The sequence below is a fragment of the Sciurus vulgaris genome, assembly GCF_902686455.1.
Source record: "Sciurus vulgaris genome assembly, chromosome: 5".
NCBI classification, from domain to species: Eukaryota; Metazoa; Chordata; class Mammalia; order Rodentia; family Sciuridae; genus Sciurus; species Sciurus vulgaris.
In genome coordinates this window covers 66,711,671-66,734,038 of record NC_136465.1, presented here as the reverse complement: position 1 = coordinate 66,734,038, position 22,368 = coordinate 66,711,671, and the positions used below count along the sequence as shown (strand labels likewise).

The 22,368-nt window shown below is 43.0% G+C and overlaps 1 protein-coding gene and 1 pseudogene across 2 annotated transcripts in view; both read right to left on the bottom strand.

Moving 5' to 3' along the window:
- Positions 1–22,368, bottom strand: part of B4GALNT3 (beta-1,4-N-acetyl-galactosaminyltransferase 3) — a 106,194-nt gene that overhangs the window by 26,840 nt on the left and 56,986 nt on the right. The window contains exons 2-3 of the mRNA XM_079142374.1: positions 4,983–5,086; positions 3,630–3,707 (exon numbers count right to left, since the gene is read on the bottom strand). Of these exons, the coding sequence (XP_078998500.1) occupies positions 3,630–3,707; positions 4,983–5,086 (182 nt within the window). The remainder of the gene's footprint in view (positions 1–3,629; positions 3,708–4,982; positions 5,087–22,368) is intronic.
- LOC306662552 (large ribosomal subunit protein uL1-like) lies at positions 20,752–21,441 on the bottom strand (annotated as a pseudogene). Its single transcript has one exon. The product of its transcript is annotated as a large ribosomal subunit protein uL1-like (transcript).

The window sequence follows — 22,368 nt, the reverse complement described above, 5'->3', positions numbered from 1 at the left end:
CTATGATGATGGTGACTTAGAGATCTGAAAACAGGAAAGACTGATCCATACAAAACAAAAACTTGTACATATATACTCATAGCAGCATTATTCAAAAATAGCAAAAAGATACCAACAACCCAAATGTCTACCAACAGATAAATAAAATGCAGTATATGCCTCCCTCGGCCTTAGCACCATCTTCCTAAAAATTTTTGAAACTCAAGAGTCATGTGAAGAAGTGATCAGGCTGAAGTGTAGAAATAGGAAGACAAGCAGAGGTCCAAGCAAACTGCTAACTTGTGCACCTGTGGAGTCCAAAAGAGCAGAACTAAGGAATGCCAGAGACCAGGGAGCTGGTACAAGTTGGTGTATGGCATGCTGAAGACTAGAACTCTCTCAATGGATAGAACATCCATTGCACCATTGTATCACCAAGACACCTCTGAGAGGCCTACCTTGCTCATACCAAAACATGCCTAGACCTGAGGCATTCTGTTCTCAGTCGTGGGCAAGCGTAACACATATACAATAAAAGAACCCTTTTGTTGTCTTAGTTGAAAAATTAAAAAAAAAAAAGGTAGTTTATCTGTATAATGGCATCTTATAATGGCATCTTATGAAAGTGATATACTGACACCTGCTGCAACATGGATGAACCTTGAAAACACACTAAAGGAATGAAGCCAGACACAGGACCACATATTGTATAATTCCATTTCTGAGTATCCAGAACAAGCAAATCCATGGAGACAGAGAGTAGATGACTGTTTTCTGAGGGTGGGGGATTAGGGTAGGGAAGGGTGATGTAGCTAGGGAGTATGGGGATTATTGTTCAAGGTAATGAACAATAAAATTGACTGTGAGGGATGTACAACTCTGTAAATATATTAAAAGCTACTGAACTGTGCACTTTCATTTTGCTTATTTATTTTGTGGTACTGGAAATTGCACTCAGGGCCTCATGCATTCTAGACAAGCACTGAGCTGCATCCCAGTTCTTTTTATTTTATTTTGAGACAAGGTTGCACAGGCTGACCTTGAATTTGTGATCCTCTTCCTCCTGCCTCAGCCTCCCTCACAGTTGGGATTACAGGTTTGCAGCATCACACCCAGGTACTAATGAGAACTTTAAAGCTACTTTTAATACGTAAAAAAATGAAATCAGTGGAAACAAGTCATCCACCACCAAATGGTCATACACATGTACTACAATATCAAGCTTTTTTTTCACCTACTATTAGAGATGGAACTCAGGGGTGCTCTTCCACTGAGTCACATTCCCAGCCCTTTTTATTTTATTTTTATTTTGAGACAGGGTCTCGCTACATTGCTAAAGCTAGCCTCAAACTTGCAATTCTCCTGGTTCAACCTCCCAAATTGCTGGGATTAAAGGTGTGTACCACCATGTTCAGCTTCAAACATTTCTTTAAGAAGTTAATCCTGATGGGTGGTGTCTCCTATAATCACAGCTACAGTGACTCAGGAGTCTCAGGCAGGAGGATTGCACATTTGAGGACAGCCTTAGCAACTTAGAAAGACCCTGTATCAAAATAAAAAATAAACAGGGATGTGGATAAGGCTCAGTGATAGAATGTCCCTGGATTCAATCCCAGTTCTCCAAAAAGAAAAAAAAAAAAATGTTAATTCTATTTTAATTACATTTACTATTTGTTCACTGTTTTTGTTTTATTATATATTCACATATATATATTTATATCTTTTGCAAAAAGTGGGGGAAATTCATTGTTAGTAAATGCAGAATAGGATGTAGCCATACTCTTTCCAAATAGTTGGTTTATTAAGAAAAATGATCCAAGTTGCCCTCAAAAGAGAGGACTGTATCACCAAACCAAATGATCTGTAAGGCAATTTCTTTTCAAAACTATCTCCAGATGGGGCAGGGCACAATTACCTGGTGATATCACCTAGAACAGGTGTGCCAGTGTTGTAATCCATCCTCTCTCAGGTTTTCAAAAGAGGCAGCTTCACAGTGTGGATAACCTAACAACACATTTGGTACAGTACTGCCTCCTTCCCTCCTGTCCAGAGCAAGTTGGTGGACTGGAAATAAAACCACCCAGGCTGAAGAGATCAACTGTGATAGGTGAGGCTAAAGACAATGGGCTGGCCAACACCACCAGACGAAGAAAAGTAACCTAGGTCCACAGGCCTAGAGATAAAACGACACTGGGTTCTAACCAAACTAAAATAAAACCCAACCTAAAATTTTCATCCCCAAAGCACCATGTCCCAAGTCTTAGCACAGTATTTACCGAAGGTAATTTGGGTATGCTCAGTAATTTCCCTGAGCCTCCGTCTCTTAACCAAAAGAAAAAAGAGTACTAAAGTCTATAAATAAAGTGTATCAGGAGGGTTGTACTTTTTTGTTTATGCAGTGTTAGTGATCCAACCCAGGGCCTTGCACATGCCAGACAAGTACTTTATTACTAAACTAAAACCCAGCCTGATTTTTTTTTTTTTTTTTTTTTTTTTTTTTTTTTTTTTTTTTGAGATGTGGTCTCACTCTGTTGCCCAGCCTGACCTGGAATTCCTGGGTTCAATCGATCCAATTGATCCTCTTGCCTCAGCCTCCTGAGTACTACCTGGGTCTACAAGCACATACCACCACCCCCAGTTGGTTATGATTTTTATTCACGCATTTAACTTTTTTTCAAAACATTTTCTAAAGCAGAGTTTCCTAATGCATATTCCTTACAACCCTAACATCACAGAATATTAATAGATATTTCATGGAACAAGCAATTTGGGGGCAAGTAGGTTTGGGACATGCTGAGCCCAACCATGTTGAACATCATGACTGCAGAACTTCTCAGAATCTTTCATATGCTAATGTCTATTTCCAAGAAGAGGATGTAGTACACAGTTTTGTTTTGTTTAATTCATTTAACAATAAGCTCTTTACTTCCTGGAATATCTTATGGGACTTAATGGTCCAAGACAGTTTGAGAAATTTGTTAAATCTTTAATATTAGGGATTGGCCTGGCCATGAAAATCACATAATTTTCCTGAGGCTTGTTTTTCCCACCTATAAAATGAGGATTATGATGGCTAGAGTTTGGATCTCCAATGTCTCCCAAAGGCTGATTGGCTTGGTCCACAGCCCGTGGCCCTATTGGGAGGTAGAGAAACCTTTAGGAAGTGGGGCCTAGTGGCAGGAAGTGAAATGGCTAGGGGATATTGGGACCTTAGCCCCTTCCTCTTGCTCTTTGCTTCCTGGCTGCCATGAGGTAAACAAGCCTCCTCTGCCACAAGCTCCCACAATGTACTGCCTCATCACAAGCAAAAGAAGGGACCAAGTGACATGGACTGCAACCTCTGAAACCGAGCCAAAAGAAAGCTTTTCCTCCTTATGAGTCGTTTATGTCAGCAATGGAAAGCTGACTGACACAATGATACTAACTTACAGGGTCCAAAAGCTGGGAACAGATGATACACAGAACCTGGCACACAGTGGGCATAAGCAAATGTTAGGGCTCCTTCTCTAAGGGAAGAAAAATCAAATGAACTGGGAGTCCCAGGGGCAAGCATTTTAATACAGTAATAATCGCTAGGAGAAAGTTACCCATGATTTCTGGAATTATCTGTTTTAAAAAAAAATTAACTCTGTTAAAGAGAAGTCCCTTACCTCTGAGAGCCAAGGTACAGGTTTGTTCCACCTCAAGTAGCTATTGTTACTGTTCCCACTTCTGTCAATTTCTTGGTCCTAGTGAAAAAACAAAGAATGATCTTGGTGGGAATATTAGGGTGAGAACCTGGGGGCAGAACCGTCTTCAAGGACCCTTGACGGTGCCTGTGGGGAAGCAGTCCCTACCCCCAGGAAGCTTGTGACTTAAGCAACACTCTCATTCATTCTCACCATATCCCTCAGGAGAATATGTCCTTAACAGTGTCATAAGTATGTGCTCCTGAGCTTTGAGATTTTCTCCATCTGTCTCATATGGAGAAAGAAAAGTTTTTTTCCTAATTAAATCAAGACCTCCTAAGGGCAGGGGCTTTGACTCCTCCTTCCTCTACCTCCCCCAGAGTTCTGCCCAGATTTGTTACTCACTTGTCTCTCAGTAAGCTGGAGACTTTCAGGTACAAATCCTCCCTATTATGCAGGTCCTGGTTCTGGTCTAGCCTTAGGCACCCATGTCTGTTTTATACTTAATTAGGGGCTCCAGACTGAATTGGAGTCTAATTTCCCTAACCTATCAACAAACACTGCAGGAATTTCCCAAATCAAACAAAATGCCACCCCATTACAAACAGCACCCCAGCTATTTTCAGGGTGTGGTGTCTGTCTAGCATTTCCTCTGGCTTTCAGCAGCAAGTATCTGGTTATTTTCATCAATGTACGGTTCAGTCTCCATAAGAGAAAGAGGCAGGACATGCTGTTTTATTTGCCTTTTCTTTTTTTCAGTACTGGGAATAGAACCCAGGAATACTCTACCACGAGCTACACTCCATCTCTTTTTTATTTTATTCTGAGACAGGGTCTTGCTAAATTGCCAAACCTAGACTTCAACTTGCAATCCTCTTGGCTCAGCCTCCCAAATCTCTGGGATTATACTGGGATTACAGACATGCACAACCATGATGCCTGGCTCTTTTTTTTTTTTTTTTTTTTGGTGCTGGGATTAAATGCAGGGACTCACACATGCTAGGAAAGCACTTACCACTGAGCTGCACTCCTAGCCCCAAGACATGCTGTTTGTGTTGGAGGTTGAATGACTGGAGCTGGTTAGACAGGGGTAGTTTGAATGATGCAGTAAAGACAGAAATAGGAAAGCCAGGTCCAGTGGTAGCACTAGGTTTTGAGGAGGGCAGAATGGGCTCAACCTCCAGAAATTCCAGATAGCAGATGGGATTCCACTAGTTGATTCGCCTCTGTCTCTCACAGGACAGAGCAGAGGTTTTCCTAAGGCCATGGGAGTGGGACAACTGAGGGTCCATGTTAACAACACCAGCAGGGAAAGGGTCAGGCCCTGCCACATACCTTGAGGTTCGGCCTCTGGGGACGGTAGAACTGAAGATTGGGATCCACAGCTGGGATGTTCCTGCTGGCCAGAGCCTTGGCCAGTTCTCTCCAGCTGCCATACCCTTCGGAAGGGAACAAAGAAAAGCAAGCTCAACATAATTCCAGAACTTCATAAAACTGTAAGCTTGGACAGATGGAGATAATACAAGTAATCATCTTTCTTTCTGCTCCTCCCGGTCTTCATACAGTAGGTATGAAGTGGGTGGGGCGAAAGACAGTAAAAAATTTGGCCAAGCTGGGAATGGTGGCGCATGCCTGAGACTGGAAGATCACAAGTTCAAGGCCAGCCTCAGCAATTCAGCGAGGCCCTAAGCAACTTAGTGAGACCCTATTTTAAAATAATAAATAAAAAGTGCTGGGGACATGGCTCAGTGGTTCAATCCCCAGTACTCCACCCTCAAAACAAACAAGCAAATAAAACCTCAGCCAAAGTCCACAGGGCAGAGACAGGAAATGAGCTTAAACTCATTAGAATAGCTTAATGGTAAAGGGCACTGGGTTCAAACCCCAGTACCAAAAAAAAAAAAAAAAGAAGAAGTTGCTACCTTCCAGAAATCACAAGAGCCAGGTCAGGTATGACCATCATTCTCCCATTGCTGACCCACTACAGGTTGAGATTCCCACTCAGCTGCCCCTGGAGACTGATTTTTTTTCCAAAAGTTGCTGTGGAAAAATAGCCATTAAAAGAAGTGCTCTCTTCCCTCCAGCTCAGGCCCTTTTCAGGGAAGCTGCAAGGGATTATAGTGGGTGGGGGAGGCCTCTGTCTACCCGTCATTAGATATTGTTGTGTTGTTGGATAAAACCAGAGCTGGGGGAGGCAAGGAAGGATAGGTCTGAGACTTTGTGTTTGTCAAATAAACTTATAAACTGCTAGAGATATAAGGTTAGAGGCCTGGTTGATTTGGAAGCTGTGACCAATGATGTCTGACTCTGAAGGCTTTGGAACCAATTGGCTTACACACATCTGGGAAGGCAAAAAGCCATCTGATGGTGAGAGGGAGGGAGGGAACAGGAAACTGCTGGGGTACACACACGCATTCCTCAACAAGCAAAGAGGCAAGGGGCTCCACTGGGGTGAGGGTGGGAGAGAATCAGAGTCTAGAGATCAGCTACTGTTATTCACCAGGAGCCAGAGCTTTCTCCCTATAAGAAGATTTCTTGGGCATGACCGTTAGCCCTACATGGGAATCACAGACCATCAAGAGCGAGATGGGACTTTCGATGTCACTTCCTCCTCATTCCAGATAAGGAAAATGATCCCAGACTGGCAAAATGGCAAAGCTAGGTTTATTTAGTTATAGTGACAAAGTTAAAATAGACAGAGCGTGGTCAGGTGGATTTCAACTGAGCTGCTACCTTCTTCATGCCCCATGAGGCTGGGGGATATAGCTCAATGGTAAAGTGAGTGCCTAGCACACAGGAATTGGGCACTGCACAAAAGAAGTGTGATGACAGTCACCCACCATCAGGAGCCAACAGTTGGCAGTGAGATAAAGTTTCATAGGATCCCTATGTGAGCATCAGCAGAGTCACAAGTAGCCGCCAGACACAGAGTAAAGAATACAACATGCAAGTGTGGCCTCACGGAAGGTGGTAATTCCGGGAGGGCGTGAGGACCGAGAGTCAGATACTGGAAAGCAGGGGTGCAGAGGGGGTGCTTTTCTTACATGGTTTTTATTTTATGTAGCCCCTCAATGTTTGTGAGACATTTCACGGGTACAATTTCACGTGAGCCTTCTAAGAACTTCATGAGATAGGCCAGGTTTTATTACTCCCATTTTACAGATGGCATAAGAGATGACCAAACCCAATCAATAAACGGGCAAAGGAACTGAACAGGCACTTCACAGAAGAAGAAATACAAATGGTCAACAAATATATGAAAAAATGTTCAATAGCTCTAGTATTTAGAGAAATGCAAATTAAAACTACACTGAGATTTCATCTTATTCCAATCAGAATGGTAATTATCAAGAATACAAGTAACAATAAATGTTGGTGAGGATGTGGGGGAAAAGGTACACTCATACATTGCTGGTGGGACTGCAAATCGGTGCAACCACTCTGGAAAGCAGTATGGAGATTCCTCAGAAAACTTGGAATGGAATCACCATTTGACCCAGTTATTCCACTCCTAGGCATATACCCAAAGGACTTAAAATCAGGATACTACAGTGACACAGCCACATTAATGTTTATAGCAGCTCAATTTATAATAGCTAAGCTATGGAACCAACCTAGGTGCTTTTCAACAGATAAATGGATAAAGAAAATGTGGTAATACACAATGGAATATTACTCATCCATAAAGAAGAATGAAATCATGGCATTTGCCAGTAAATGGATGGAACTGGAGACTATCAATATTAAGTGAAAGAAGCCAATCCTAAAACATCAAAGGTCGAATGTTCTCTCTGATATGCGTATGCTAACACACAATAAGGGGTGGGGGAGGGAAGACTAGAAATTCTTTTAATTAGACAAAGGGGAATGAAGGGAAGGAAGGGGGAATGGGAATAGGAAAGACAGTAGAAAGAATCAGATCTAACTTTCTTATGTTCATATGTGAATACACAACCAGTGAAACTCCACAGCATGTACAACCACAAGAATGGGATCCTAATTAGAATAAATTATACTCCATGCAGTATAATGTTTCAAAATATACTCTACTGTGATGTATATCTAAAAAGAGCAAATTTTAAAAATTTTTTTCTGAAGAGAAGCCCAGTGTTCAAAAACAGAGCTAGTTAACACCCAGGATTAGATCAGACAGAACTCTATCCCACAAGCCAGCATTTTTTCAGTCTATCTATATCTTCTCCTGTGGACACTTTTTGGCATAGACTTTGAGGAGTCCTGGGACAGAAGCCTCAGCTGGGGATCTACACCTTTGGGTTTCTGCAGACATTCAACCTCTGCTCCTGTTATGGTTACAGAAACGTGGGCAGGTTTATCCTTCTGCCATTAAGGTTTCTCTTGGCTGGCAGTCCAAAACAGGCCAGAGGAGTTCAGTGCAGGGGTATGCTCTGGAGAAGCTAAGTGTGGGGGACAGAGAGGTGAGGTGGGAACATGGGAAGTGAGGGAGAAAAAGGAATGCTCTCAGGCCTATACCCTCCGTTTTTAGAGGAGCTCAGGGGCAAGTGGTCTGATTATCTGCTGATTCTAACTGAAACACACAATCTAAACTTCCTTCCCAGCCCCCAAGGCGCTCTTGGCTAGTGGCTAGTGGGGTTCAGGGGCCTGGGTGACAAATGAGTCACAGTGTAGGGAGGAGGAGGACAGGCCCTGACTGGCTTCTGCATGTGGATGATGGGGTCACCTCTTTTGACTTTGCTCTTAATGACTAAATACCACCTACTTTTGGAGAGAGTGGTGAGGAAATGCCCAAAGACATGGCATCGCCCTATCAGTGGAGTGATGGCTATCTTAGATGCACATTCCTTCTCATAGAATTCTCAGCTCTGGCCCAATTCCTTGACTGTTGGAAGTCACACTAAAGCTAAGACAACTTATCCCAAGGTCAGTGAACTATCTCTGTCAGTGCCTCTTGCCCCACCATCTGCTGGGAAGTGACAGTCATTCTGCTGGGCCCAACTTTAGACGGGGTGCTCTTAGCCTTCTTCTCGAGGAGGTCTCATCCGTGGGCTCTGTCCTGGGCTTGCCCAGTAGTTAGCAAGACTCCTGCTAAATCAGTTCAGTAAGAATCCCCCAATTCTATGTGATCACTTTGATATCTGGTCAGTGCCTCACTTCCCACTCTTGCCTTTAGTAACAATCCTGCTAGGCCAGTTTAGCAATAGTCCCCTGAGGTCTCATCTTAGTAATTGTCTATCCACTGACTCTGCTTGTTGGCTATAAAACCCTAGCTATCTCTGCTGCACACAGGATTGAGCTCAATTCCATACCAAAGTCTCTTTTGCCTCTGACAATAATGCTGAGTAAAAATCTGTCATCACCACCTTTAATTAGTGTGCAGTGCTATATCTCTTTAACAGAAGGTAATAGGTAGCTCTGTTTGTAGCAAGGACAAATCCACTGAGGGGAAGAAAAGAGAGGAATTACAGGGAGAAACTTCAGTGAAGTTAGACCCAGCCAGGCCCTGCCCTTGGGTCACAAATGAGTTTCGATGGTCTGTGATACTTGGAAACCAGAATCCTCAATAGCCCAACCTTTAGCAATTTAAGGAGTACAAGCATCCCTTTGCAGACTTGGTCATATAGCAGCAAGACAAGCAAGGCTTTGGAGTGGAAGATCTAATTATGTATCTACCACTTATAATCTCTGACTGCTTGTGCAAGTGATTGTACCCCTTTGGCCTTGATTTCTTCTCTGGATGGTGGGGATAAAAAACCAACCAACCCTGCCCTTTAGGACTGCTGTGACCAATGAATTATGTGGGGCCTGACACCCAAAAAGTATCCAATAAAATTTCTCTTCCTTATAACTATAATGGACCAATTTAAAAAAATATATATATATATATAGAAAGAAGGGGCTGGGGAATGTAGCTCAGTTGGTACAGCACTTGCCTAGCATGTGCTAAGGCCCTGGGTTCAATCCTTAGTACCAGCAAAACCAAATGATGAACGACAAAAAAAGCGAAAAGAAAGGGGAAAAAGTCCTCTACCTAACTATTTGGATTTGGGAGTCAGGAGATGTAAGTTTTAATTCCCCACCATTTTTTTTCTCCCCCAGTACTGGAGATTGAACTCTGGGGCACTCTGTCACTAAGCTATATCCCCAGCCCTTTTTATTTTTTATTTTTTATTTTGAGACAGGGTCTTAGTAAGTAGCCCAGGTTGGCCTCAAATTTGTGATCCTTCTGCTTCGGCTTCCCAAATCACTGGGATTACAGGCGTGCACCACCATGCCTGTCCCCTTTTGAATTTTGTAAACTGTAAAGAGCAGTGGCCCTCTGACTCTCTTCTGTCTATGTTTAATGACCAGATTATAAGCAGACTGTGGGCCAGCAGTGACTCTGTGGTCACACAGCAATAGATAACACTGCCTCTTTCTCCCACAGGTATTGGTCTGTGGCTCTCCTTCATACTTCCCTGCTGCCCATCAATATTCACTAAGTGCACATTACACATAAGGCACTATGCCAAATATTTGGACCCTTCCGCCTTCCATCTTGGCTTCTACACTAATCCTGCCAGTAAATATGCAGGCATTGCTTCACCCGCTGGGGGAACTTGGAGCTAAAGAATGTGCTGATTTAACTACTGACACTTGTCACTTGCCCTCTGGTAAGCGAACTCCTCCTACTCTGGCCAGACCTCTCCTCCCACAGCACCAGCTGCCAGGGCCTTTTTCTCCTGTAACAGGTGTCATATTTGACAGGAGACAGACACCCTGATCTCAGGTGACAGATAAAGCACCACCATGGGCCTCATATTCTGCCCTCACAAAGCTAGGCTATCAGATTCACCATCAGCTGGAGCTTTGCCAACATCCCTCCTCTGGGCAATGCAGACTCATCAAAGGCCTGAAGATTACCATCTTGGCTCTTTGGTGAAAATATGGCATATACACACACACACACACACACACACACAATCTCCTTTGGTGCTTTTTTTCTCACATACATTATTTCATTGCTTCCTTTCAATCTCCCTGTTAGGTATCCTCATCTCCATTTTACAGATTACAAAAATGAAACAGGAAACGTATGGGCTCAAGGTCAAACAGCAGATAAAATAATCCACCTATAGAATTTAGTGCCTGAAACACAATAAGCACAATAACATATTGCAACTTATTATCTTTATGATTAGTCATGATATTGCATATCTGAAGCTTGCATTTATTTCCTCTGATCCCTGCTCTGATGATCTTGCTATGATCATACAGTTGTCAAGGTCATTCATAGGGAAGAAAAAGGAAGCTCTTTGCTGCTCAGGCTGTGGTTGGTGTTGCAGATTCTGTAATGAAATTGTAGACCTGTGTTCCTGAATCCATCCCAGGGGTTGAAACACTTCAAAGCACTTTCAATTTAGCAGGCAAGGGTTGGGGGTGTAGCTCAGTGCCGAGTGCTTGCCTAGCTTGTGTAAGGCATCCCCAGCACCAAAAACAAAACAAACACAAACAGAAAAACAACTTAGCAGGTGAAAAGTTCAGATTAAATCCATATGTAAGTATAAAGTCTGAAAGCCTGCTACTAAAGACCTTGGACTAGCTAGTTAAGCCACAACACACACAGCCATGGTCCTCTCAGGAAATTCTCCTCCAATCACCCAAACACATAGAAGAGTATTCAAACCTCTACCTACACTCAACAGGGCATTTTATAGGGTACACAGCAAAATGTATTGCTTTTGCTCCTAAGTAATTATAAAGATAGCAATACTAACAGTAGCTAACATTAATGAGCACTTGTATGCAAGGCACCATGCTAAGAATTTTATTTCGCTGCGTAAAGAGGTAATAATATGCACACACATGCACATACACATCACTTCATGGTGAGCAGCAAGGGAACCCACTAACGGTAATATAGTCTGCCTCAAATGAGTTAGATTTGCCTCACCCCTTACTCCCACCTCTTATTTCTTGCTTATGTGGAAATGGATTTTACCTGCTCGCAGATGGAATCAGGTGTAGATAGCCCAAACTAGTGGATGATGCAAGCCCATCCATAAGTAAAGGGGGGTAAACAGTGGAGCAAAAAAGTTAACCCCCTTTCCTCCAGAAAAGAAAACAAAACAAAAACCCAAGCTTTTGGTACCAGTAGGGAACCTGAAAGCAACATAAGAATGGAAAGGTGGATCTGTGAATAATGCCTGGAAGAGAAGTGGAAGCATGTGGGGTGGGGTGGGAGTGATATCCTACAGGCAAAGTACAGGGAGGCAGTATCTCTGCAGCTCTGTCCCAAGCATCTAGCTAGCATGGTAATGCAACCCTGTAATCTCAGCAATTCTGGAGGCTGAGGCAGGAAGAGGCCAGCCTCAGCAACTTAGTAAGACTACCTTAAAATAAAAAACAAAAGTGTCCCCTGGGCTCAATCCTCAATACCAAAAAAAAAAAAAATGGTGAGGTGGGGTGGGGTTGGGGGTTGCCCCTTCTCTGAGCTACATGGAAAGATTTACAAGAGGGGAAAGACTGGCCCTTCCAGGGCTCTAGAAGGTTGGGGAAGGGAGCATAAAAGGGTTGGTTCCAGCCAGACTCAAAGGACCTAAAGATGCGGGATGAGTGTAGATTTGCAGAGAAGCCCCAGAGTGTGTACAGAGAATGGCTCACTGGGGACTAAAACTGCAAAGAGGAAAAGTGATGAAATCCAGTGACGCAGAACAGAGACGAAGCCCTTATCCCAATAGAGAAAAGGGGGGTGTCTAGGGGACAAGAGGCCGCGATATCCAGGACATGGTTTCATGAATGCCAGGAAACAGCAGTCCCAGGATGAAAAAGCAGGGACTGGAGTTCTGCTCTTGGAGACCACTGGAGAGCTAGTCTCTTTTCCTCAGCAGGAGGAAGCGGCTATGGCTGAGAGCCAGGAGAGCCTGGACTCCACCAGAAACCATAAGTGACACAAACAGTTAGAGATGAAGCCGGGATCTGTTACCTGGGAAGGAGTCTTCAAGGTAAACCCAAGGCTCCGGTGACAGAGACAGATGTGTGGCTAAGCCTTTCCTTTCTAGAACACAACACCCCAGGGAACTTGATGCAATAAAAAGTATTATTACAGAAACTATAACAATTAACATTTATGGAGTAGACACACACACACATATGCACCTATTTATTCATATGCCTGTTAAATGGAACATAAATTATTTTCTTTAATATAATAAACCTACAGGAAAAAAAGACTTAGAAGTTAAAAATCTTGCCAAAAGTCAAAGTGACTGTGCAAGTATGTGAATTTTTTGTTTTGTTTTGTTTTCTGGTGGTTTTGCTGTTGTTGTTTGTCTGTTTGCAGTAATAAGGATTGAATTCACAGGTATTCTGCCACTGAGCTATACACCAACACCCCCCTCCCCGTTTTTTAAGTTTTGAGATAGGATCTCACTAAGTTGTCAAGGTCGACCTCAAACTTTAACTTATGATTCTGCTGCCTTAGTCTCTCAAATTGTTGTGATTACAGGAATGTGCCACTGCACCCAGCTCCATGCCAGTATCTGAACCCAGGACAAAACCCTATGTACTTAATTCCATTACTCTCTATTGAATATGCTTGAGAATTTCTGTCTGCCTCCAACATCACCATCATTATGAGTCAGGTACCTATTTAGTCACTAGCCTATCCCTGATCTCCTGTCCCTTCCCTAATTACCTACCATTTGCCCACCTACCACACCCACACCCACACTACCACCTCATTTCCTTACTCTAATTTGGCCACTAAGATTTCTCATAAACACCAAAGAAATGCAAAGGGGCAAGTGGAGAAACAAATATAATGGACATAAGAGCATTTGAGCAGGGCTTGCTACCTTTTCCTGGTTTGTTTGTTTGTTTCCAGTACTGGCACTGGACACAGGGACTTGCGCACGTGCGGCAAACCCTCTATCACTGAACTACCCCACCAGCCCCTGCCCCACCTTTTTTTGAGACACACCTTTTTTTGAGACAGTATCTCAGTAAATTGCTAAATTTCCCAAGCTTAATAAGTTACTATCTCCCTGCCTCAGCCTCCCAAGTAGCTGGGAGTACCAGTGTGCCTCACCGTCTTTCTGGTTGAGCCTCTTTCTTCTCAAGATAAAAAATCCAGGGCTGGGGTTGTAGCTCAATGGTAGAGCGCTTGTCTAGCACGTGTGAGGCACTGGGTTCAATCCTCAGCACCACATAAAAATAAATAAAATAAAGCTATTGTGTCCATCTACAACTAAAATATTTTTTAAAAAGATACCTCCAAGGGAGGTAGCGAACGCCTGTAATCCCAGCAGCTCGGGAGGGTGAAGCAGGAGGATTTCAAATTCAAAGCTAGCCTCAGCAATGAAGCAAGGCCCTAAGCAATTTAGCAAGACCCTGTCTTAAAATAAAAAATAAAAAGGGCAAAGGGTTGGGGGTCTAGCTCAGTAGCAAAGTACCTTTGGTTTCAATCCCCAATACCAGCAGGCCATGTAGCCCATCTCATAGAGTGCATGCCTCTCATGCTGGAGGCCCGGGTTCAAGTCCCCAGTGTTCTGGGATTGTGGAAATAACAAACAAATGAAACCAACCTTCCAATCCCCAGTACCAAATAAATAAATAAGTAATCTAGCAATGTGCGCGTTGCACAGGCTGGCTCAGGGGATTATCAATGGTTGCTTGACTCTATCTCCTTCTCCCTCATAGCCCGGGGATTGGGTGGGGATAGTGTTGTTGGAAAGAGAGGAGCAGCAGAAAGGGGGCTCCTCGGGTTTCTCTGGCACCTTTTTGATGAACAGATATATACAGGCAGGGCCCCAATAAGCTGTGCATCTTCCCCTACCAGCCCCCAAGCCTGCCACTGCTCAGAGCCAAGCCCAGGAACCTGAAGAACAGCCAGCTGCTTCCCCAACTTCCTGCCAAACTGGCACCTGAGCTGCTGGAATGGTTGTGGCTGCTGCAGGCTGAGGCTTGCCAGCATGTGACACAAAGATACAAGGACTCTTACCTATTTCCCTATTGGGTGCTGCCTACAGGAACCCAGAACAGGGCATCTGGGCCTTGCCAGGATGTGCCTGGGTCTGTCAGGGCTTCATGCTCATCTGAATATCCAGAGAACCTAGGGAGTGGATAAGGAGAGGAGAGAGAGAAAATGCCCTTTCTATTCTGTTGCCACAGTTTTGGGAATATGGTTTCTTTTTTGCACACCCAGCTCAATTTCCATTTCCCAAATCAAGGGGTTGAACAATAAAAACCCCACAAGATGTAGCATGGCCCTGGGTCACTTCGAGAATATGATCATTATTACCATCATCATTACAAAAAACTAAAACAAACTGTTGGGCAGGATGGTGCATGCCTGTAATCCCAGTGACTCTGGAGGCTTAGGCAGGAGGATCGCAGGTTCAAGGCCAGCCTCAGAAACTTAGCAAGACTCTCAAAATAAAAAATAAAAAGTGCTGGGGATATGGCTCAGTGGTTAAGCACCTCTGGGTTCAATCTCTCATACCAAAAATAAATAAATAAATAAATAAAAATAAAAAGGTATGGGGATTTATAGTTCAGTGGTAGAACACCCCTGGGTTCAATTCCCAGTACCAGAAAAAAATTAACCCACAACACTTAAAGGGCCCTTTACCAGTCAGTGTTGTGATAATTACAGTCATAAACACAGCCCTATACAAATAGAATGTGGACTTAAGGCCCTTCATGAGCTGGAAGCAGTGGTGCACACCTGCAATCTCAGGGACTTGGGAGGCTGAGGCAGGAGGATCACAAGTTAGCGAGGCCCTGTCTCAAAATAAAAAGTAAAAAGGGCAAAGGGCTTGGGTTGTAGCTCAGTGGTAAAGTACCCCTGGGTTCCATCCCCAGCACCAGGAAAAAAAAAAACAAAACAAAAACAGCCAAACAACGACAAAAACAATAGGGTCCAGAACTTCACAGACTGGCCCATGCCCAACAAAGAAGTGCTTTAGTCCTTGGATGGACCTAGACAACATCCACTTAGGTTTTTTCAGGACCCCTAAGATCAGAACTGACTTTTCAGAACCTATTAAGGCATGTTTTCTTCTGTCTTCTTTGTGGAATGGGACAAAGACAAACAATGCACATCAGGGGAGATGTGGGACCATCCTGGAGTTTTTCAAAGAAGTTCAGGTCTAGGGGTGTAGCTCAGAGGTAGAGCACCCGCCTAGCACGTGGGAGACCCTGGGTTCCAACCCCAGCACAGGTGGGTGTTCAGTGTTGGTCATGAGTGAGCTAACAGTAGCTTGGGAAGCAAATAGGTCCATGAACTAACCAATCATAAGGGACTCACTGAGTACCTGTTGTATACTGAGTATTGTGCTAACTGCTGTGATAGGAAGGTATGATGAGTAGAGACACTTGGCTCTACCCATTCCTAGGTGCAGCTCCTTGGTAAACACAACAACCAACTTTTCATGGACTTCTGTGTGTGTTCTGGCACTCATACTTGGGCCCACTCACAAGGCATACACATAAACCAGTTCTGCTGAATGCAAATGAGATGATGCACCCTAGACAGCTGAGCTAACTGGATGCCAATTATGTGATGTTGCTTTATTTTCCATTTTCCAGACTTGCAGGAATATCAGACAAAATGTTCTGCAAATGTTTTCTGGGATTAGGAAACTGATCTTCAGGTTCCCAAAGAGTCTTGGAGAAGTTACAGAAATATAAGAAAGACCTGATTCTATATGCTGGCAACAGAGTAGTTGCAGCAGAAGCAGTCACTAGAACTAGTCCCAAGGTTCGACACTGCCCCGGAAGGTTCTGAAGGAATTAGAACAATAGCCTGGTAGCCAGTCTAAAGCTTGGGCTCCTTCTTTTACCTCTTTACAGGTGGAAAAGAGGGAACAGGAACTCTTTTTCCTGAAAGGGAAGAGGTGACTCCATTCTGACTTGAGGGAAAGGAGTAGTTTCATAGTTAGAGGTTCTAAATGGACAGGAGGCATTTTAGACAGAAAAAGTAGGAACCAGAATGAAATAACTGAAGATTGGGATAAAGACTAGAAGAGGAGAAGAAGAGTTGGGAATGTGGCCTTGAAAAGGAGAAAGAGCATCACCTAGACCAATAAATGAGATATGAGGAAAGCCAGGCATGATGGTATACACTCGTCATCCTAGCTACAGGGAGGCTGAGGCAGGAGTATCACTTGAGTCCAGGAGTTCAGTGACAGACTGGGAAACACAGTGGGACCCCTGGGTCTCTTATGATTTTTTTTCTTTTTTTAATTTTGAAAGAGAGACAGGAGGGGGAAAGTGGGTAATACTTGATAACTGCTAATTATGAAGAGGTTAGACATGTGGGGTGATTGCAGTAAGATGCCAAAAGAGACCTGGGAAGGAAACCACATTGTTTACAAAGCCCTTCCTCATACATTATCCCACTCACCCCACTAATGGGATAATATCATGTGCATTTAACAAAGCTTAACCACACAGCAAATAAATATTTGCCCAGGCCAGTCATTGTCCTAAGCACTTGACATACTTTGTCTCATTTAATCTTCAAAATAATCCTGTTAGGTAGGTATTAATATGATTCCCTTTGCACAGATGAGAAAACTGAGGCTCTGAGTGGTAAAGAGGATACATATCTGCCTAAGACCTCACAGCTTCTAGATAATAGAGTTGAGATTTATCTCCTTTTTCCTTTTTCTTTTAATCTCCTAACAAGTGTCTTACACAGGTCCTTTTGTTCATTCAGTGAAAAAGCAATGGCATCCAACAGAAGCAGAAAGAAGTAGGGGCCCTGAGGCCAAGCACATTCTTTACACATGCACAGGGACTAGTCTGGGGACCAGCAGCCAGAAGCCTCAGCCTCCCAGCCCTCTCCCCACTTGCTGGGATGAAGCCCAGGGTCTCAAGTACACTAGACAAGCACTGTGCCACTAAGCCGCACTCCCCAGTCTGGAACAACACACTCTTTAAAGCATCTTGAGCTCATTCTCTTTTCCAAATTAGGCTCCAAAACAAATAAGGTGCATTATCTGATCTGGAGAGCTGCCAGCTTCGAGACCTGCAAGGTCTGATGAAGGTGATTTGCCAAAGCCCAGCTGAGGTTGTTGTAACCTGTTCTTGGAAGAAGAGAGAATGGGACAGGAAGGTATGCATGATAGTAACTCTGCTCTCCAAGAAAGGAGTATGAGGACTTTGCTGTCCTCCTCCCCACAAATGATCATTTTAATGTAACTTCAAGGGTTAGACCGTACCAGGGGCAGAGGACTGGTCACAGGAGTTACCTGCCCCCACCCCAGTAAATAATACCACCACAGACAACCTGATGATTGTTTTTTTGTTTTGTTTTGTTCAAACAAAACAGAACATCCCTGGGGATTGAATCCAGGGATGCTTTTCCACTGAGCTACATCCCCAGCCCTTTCTATCTTTTATTTTGAGACAGGGTCTTGTTATGTTGCTTAGGGTAAGTTGCTTAGCCTGGCTTTGAACTTGTGATCCTCCTGCCTCAGCCTCAAGAGCTGCTGGGATTACAGGCATGCACCACCACGTCCAGCTTCAACCTTGTTTTTATCCTAATGCTATGAATCATTTCCATTTTACTCATAGGGATACAGAGACCCACAGTAAGTTAGATTTGTCTAATTTGACAAATTAGATCTGTCTAATGTCAAAAGGAAGCCAGTGTGAAGGACCAAGTAAGCATCTTGGCCTTTATTCTTAGTCCAGGGCTTGGTGTGCCACAACAGGGTTTAGCTATACCTGCTGGAGTTCAGTGAGCTACAGGTTGAGAATCTGGAGGAAGACACTGGGTCTAATCTGGAAAAATACCGAAAATTAGCACTGTACAAGGCAGAAATTAGGTCTCACTTATGATTATATTTTCACTGTGTAAATGAGTTGAAATCAGTAATTCTCAACACAACCTCAGAGAGGTTAAATTACCTGATCTTTTTTTAATATTCTCATTGTGTAAATCAGACATCTGATGCATTTGGAGTAAATGAATGAAAGACAAGAAAGATTTACATGAGGGGCCTGGCATATTTGTCATCACAGATCAGGCATCTTCTGGGCACAATTCTTGGGTAGGGACTGGGTGAAGTGACAGACACTGGGCCTGACAGTCTGAGAAATTAACAACCAATGAGCTGGCGCTATTTCAGCATCTTCAGTGCTCAGAGTGCCTTTTAGGGTACTCTTTCTCTTCCTTTCTTTCTTCCACTTTTTTCTCCTTTTCCTCCCTCCCTCCCTTCCATAGTGCTGGGGATCAATCTTAGGAATTTAACCCAGGGGCACTTTACCACTGAGCCACATCCCCAGCCCTTTTAAATTTTTATTTTGAGACAGGGTCTCACAGAGTTGCTTGGGCCTGGCTAAGTTGCTGAGGTTGGCTTTAAACTTGCAATCTTACCACCTCAGTCTCCCAGAGACACTAGGATTACAGGTGGACCCCACCATGCCTGGCTCCTCTCTCTTTTTTAAATGCAATTTCTAGGGGTATATGTGTGGGCATGTGTGAAAGTGTATATAATATAAAATTTATCATTTCAATTATTTCAGGAGCATAAATACATTCACGTTGTAGTACAACCATCACCAACATCCAACTCCAGAACTTACACATCATTCCAAACTGAAACTCTGTATACATTAAATAACTCCCCACGTTTAACTTTTCTGAGCCCCTGGCAATCACTGTTCTACTTTGTTTCTTTTGGAAAAAAAAAAAAAAAAGAAATATTATTATTATTAAAAGCTTCAAATTCATCTAGATGGATAGTCAATTAAATACTGGATTATAATATTTATCAAAGTATCAGTTTATTAATTGATCAAGTGTTAGGTGCAGTGGCACATGCTTATAATCCTGGCAACTCTGGAAACTGAGGCAGGAGAATCCCACATTCAAGGGCAGCCTCAGCAACTTAGTAAGACCCTGTCTCAAAATAAAACAAATAGTTTGGGGATGTAGCTCAGACCATTCCCAGTATGCCACCACAATCAAATTGTGAACATAGAAACAAAAATTGAAGTTATAAGTATATTACTGTTTTATCACCAAATTATTTAGAACAAATTGTACAATTATCAAAAACTTTTTTTTGGATATAAATTGAATTTTTAAATTAATTTTTAATTGGTGCATTATAATTATACATAATAGCACAATCATTGTGACATACTATTGTATGTGTACATGTGTGTATATATATAAATACATTTACTTGCACATAAATAATTTGGTCAGTTTCATTCCCTAGTACCTCCCCTTTCCCTCCCTTTCTCCCTCCCCTGATATATGTGTGTGTGTGTGTGTGTACATATATGTATTTTTTTTTAGTTGTAAATGGACACAATACCTTTATTTTATTTATTTATATTATTTTATTTTATTTTTGGGTGCTGGGGATCGAACCCAGGGCCTTGTGCTTGCAAGGCAAGCACTCTACCGACTGAGCTATCTCCCCAGCCCCTATTTATTTATTTTTATGTGGTGCTGAGGCTCAAACCTAGTGCCTCACACATGCTAGGCAAGTACTCTACCACTGAGCCATAACCCCAGTTCCTGATATATATACGTACATACATACATTCACACACGTGCGCATACACACATAATATATATATAAACTTTTTTTGGTGGTACTGGGGGTTGAACCCAGGGCCCAGTATGTGCTAAGGGAAATGTTCTACCCCTAAGCTACATTCCCAGCCTACTTTCTGTTTCTATGAGTTCTACTATAGATATATCATATAAGTAGAATCAGGTCTTTTTGTGTCTGGCTTATTCCACAAAGCATGTTTTCAAGGCCCATTCATGTTGGAGCACATGTCAGAATTTCCTTCCTTTTTAAAGGCTGAGCAATAATCCATTTTAAGTGTATACCATGTATTTATCTATTCATCCATCTATGGACACTTGGGGTTGTTTCCACCTCTTGGCTCTTGTCCATATGTGTGTGCAAGTATCTCTGAGAGACTACTTTCAGTTCTTTTGATAGGGTACTGTCTCTCTCTCTCTCTCTCTCTCTCTCTCTCTCTCTCTCTCTGTTTTGTACTGCTGGGGATCCAACCTAGGTCCTCAGTGCTCTATCACTGAGACATACCCTCAGCTTGCCCTCTTTTATTTTAAAAACTTTTTATTTTATTAATTTTTTATTTTTTCAAGGGATGGTAGCACTAGGATTTATTAGGATGTGCCTCAATTCAGGCGCTGGGGCTTGCCCATAGTGCTCTTAATGTGTAAAGCCTGGACATTCTGCCAATTCTTCTTGAGCAATGACACAGGAAATTGACAGCCAGGTGGATGTTATACACAAGTTCATCATCTGTCATCTTCACACGACCAACAGCAACAGCCAGACACAGTGCCTTCTTCATCTAAAACTTGATTGTGCATTTCACCTCATCAACTTTGGCCACCATGTTTTCATTGTGTCAGCAGAGAAGGGAATTTGCCAGCTTTATTTAGGCCTGGGCCTAGGATTCGTGGAATCTGCTTGATCAAAGACTCTGAGGCCAAAAAGGCATCATACTTCTTGGCCAGCTTCTTGACCAACTTCTTATTCTTGTTGAGTTTTCTCAGCGCCTCAATGTCCATGTGGGGGATATCCACAGCCTTGGCCTCATCACAGTGCTGCTGGTCCCCCAGGACACACACAGAGAACTTAGGGTGGGGGGTGGACTTAAGCCTGATGGTGCCCAAGAAGTGCTTGTCCTTCTGGGGATCATAGTTTTTCAAGCTGATCTGCAGCTCTGCTGTTTCCAGAAACTTGTGACACTTATGCTGGTTCCTGTGCAGGACTTCCCGCACTGCCTCCTCCAGGGTGTCGCAAGAGACTTTGCTGCTCATGGCTCCCCGTGCAGCCTCTATTTATTTTTTATTGGTTCTTTTTAGTTATACCTGACAGTAGAATTCATTTGATGTAATTATACAAACATGGAATATAACTTAGTCTAATTAGGACCCCATTCTTATGGATGTACACAATGGTGGGATTCACTGTGGTGTATTCATATGTGTACCTAGACAAGTCATATCAGATTCATTCCACTGTCTTTCCTTTTCCTATCCCCCCTCCCTTCCCTTCATTTCTCTTTGTCTAATCTACTGTATTTATATCCCCCTACCCCTGTTGTGGGTTAGCTTCCACATATCAGTGAAAACATTCCACCTTTCTGCCCTCTCTTTTAAATTGTAAAAACAAAGCAGGTGCTGAAGGCTGTGGGAAGCCACACGGCTACCCTCTTGATAGAAATAAGGTGGCAGACCTGGTGTTTGAGAATGCAGGAAGTCTGGGAATGGAAAGAGGAGTGAAGTATGAGTAAAATCAGGTTGGAACAATCCCAGTCAACAAGTTAAGAGGAAAAACAGAACCTCTGAGTGGGCCCAGGGTGGGTGCTTTCCCTAGAACAGTAGCCAGAGTGGACACAGCAGTTTCAATACTATGAACTTCCAGCTTCAGAGAGCGATAAGTTACCTGGCCCCTTAGAAACTCCCACTCAGGGCCCATACAGGTTGCAAACTGTTGGTCGTTTTTCCTTGATGACGCAAGTATAGAAACTTATAGCAAACATTTAGAATCCTTTAGTGCAATTTTTTTTCTTTGTGGTACTGAGGATTAAACTCAGGAGTGTTCTACTACTGAGCTGCATTTCCAGTTCATCTTATTTCATTTTATTTTTTATTTTGAGACACGATCTCACTAAATTGCCTCAGTTGACTACGAACTTCCTGATCCTCCTGCTTCAGCCTCCCCAGTAACTGTGATTATAGGCATGCACCACC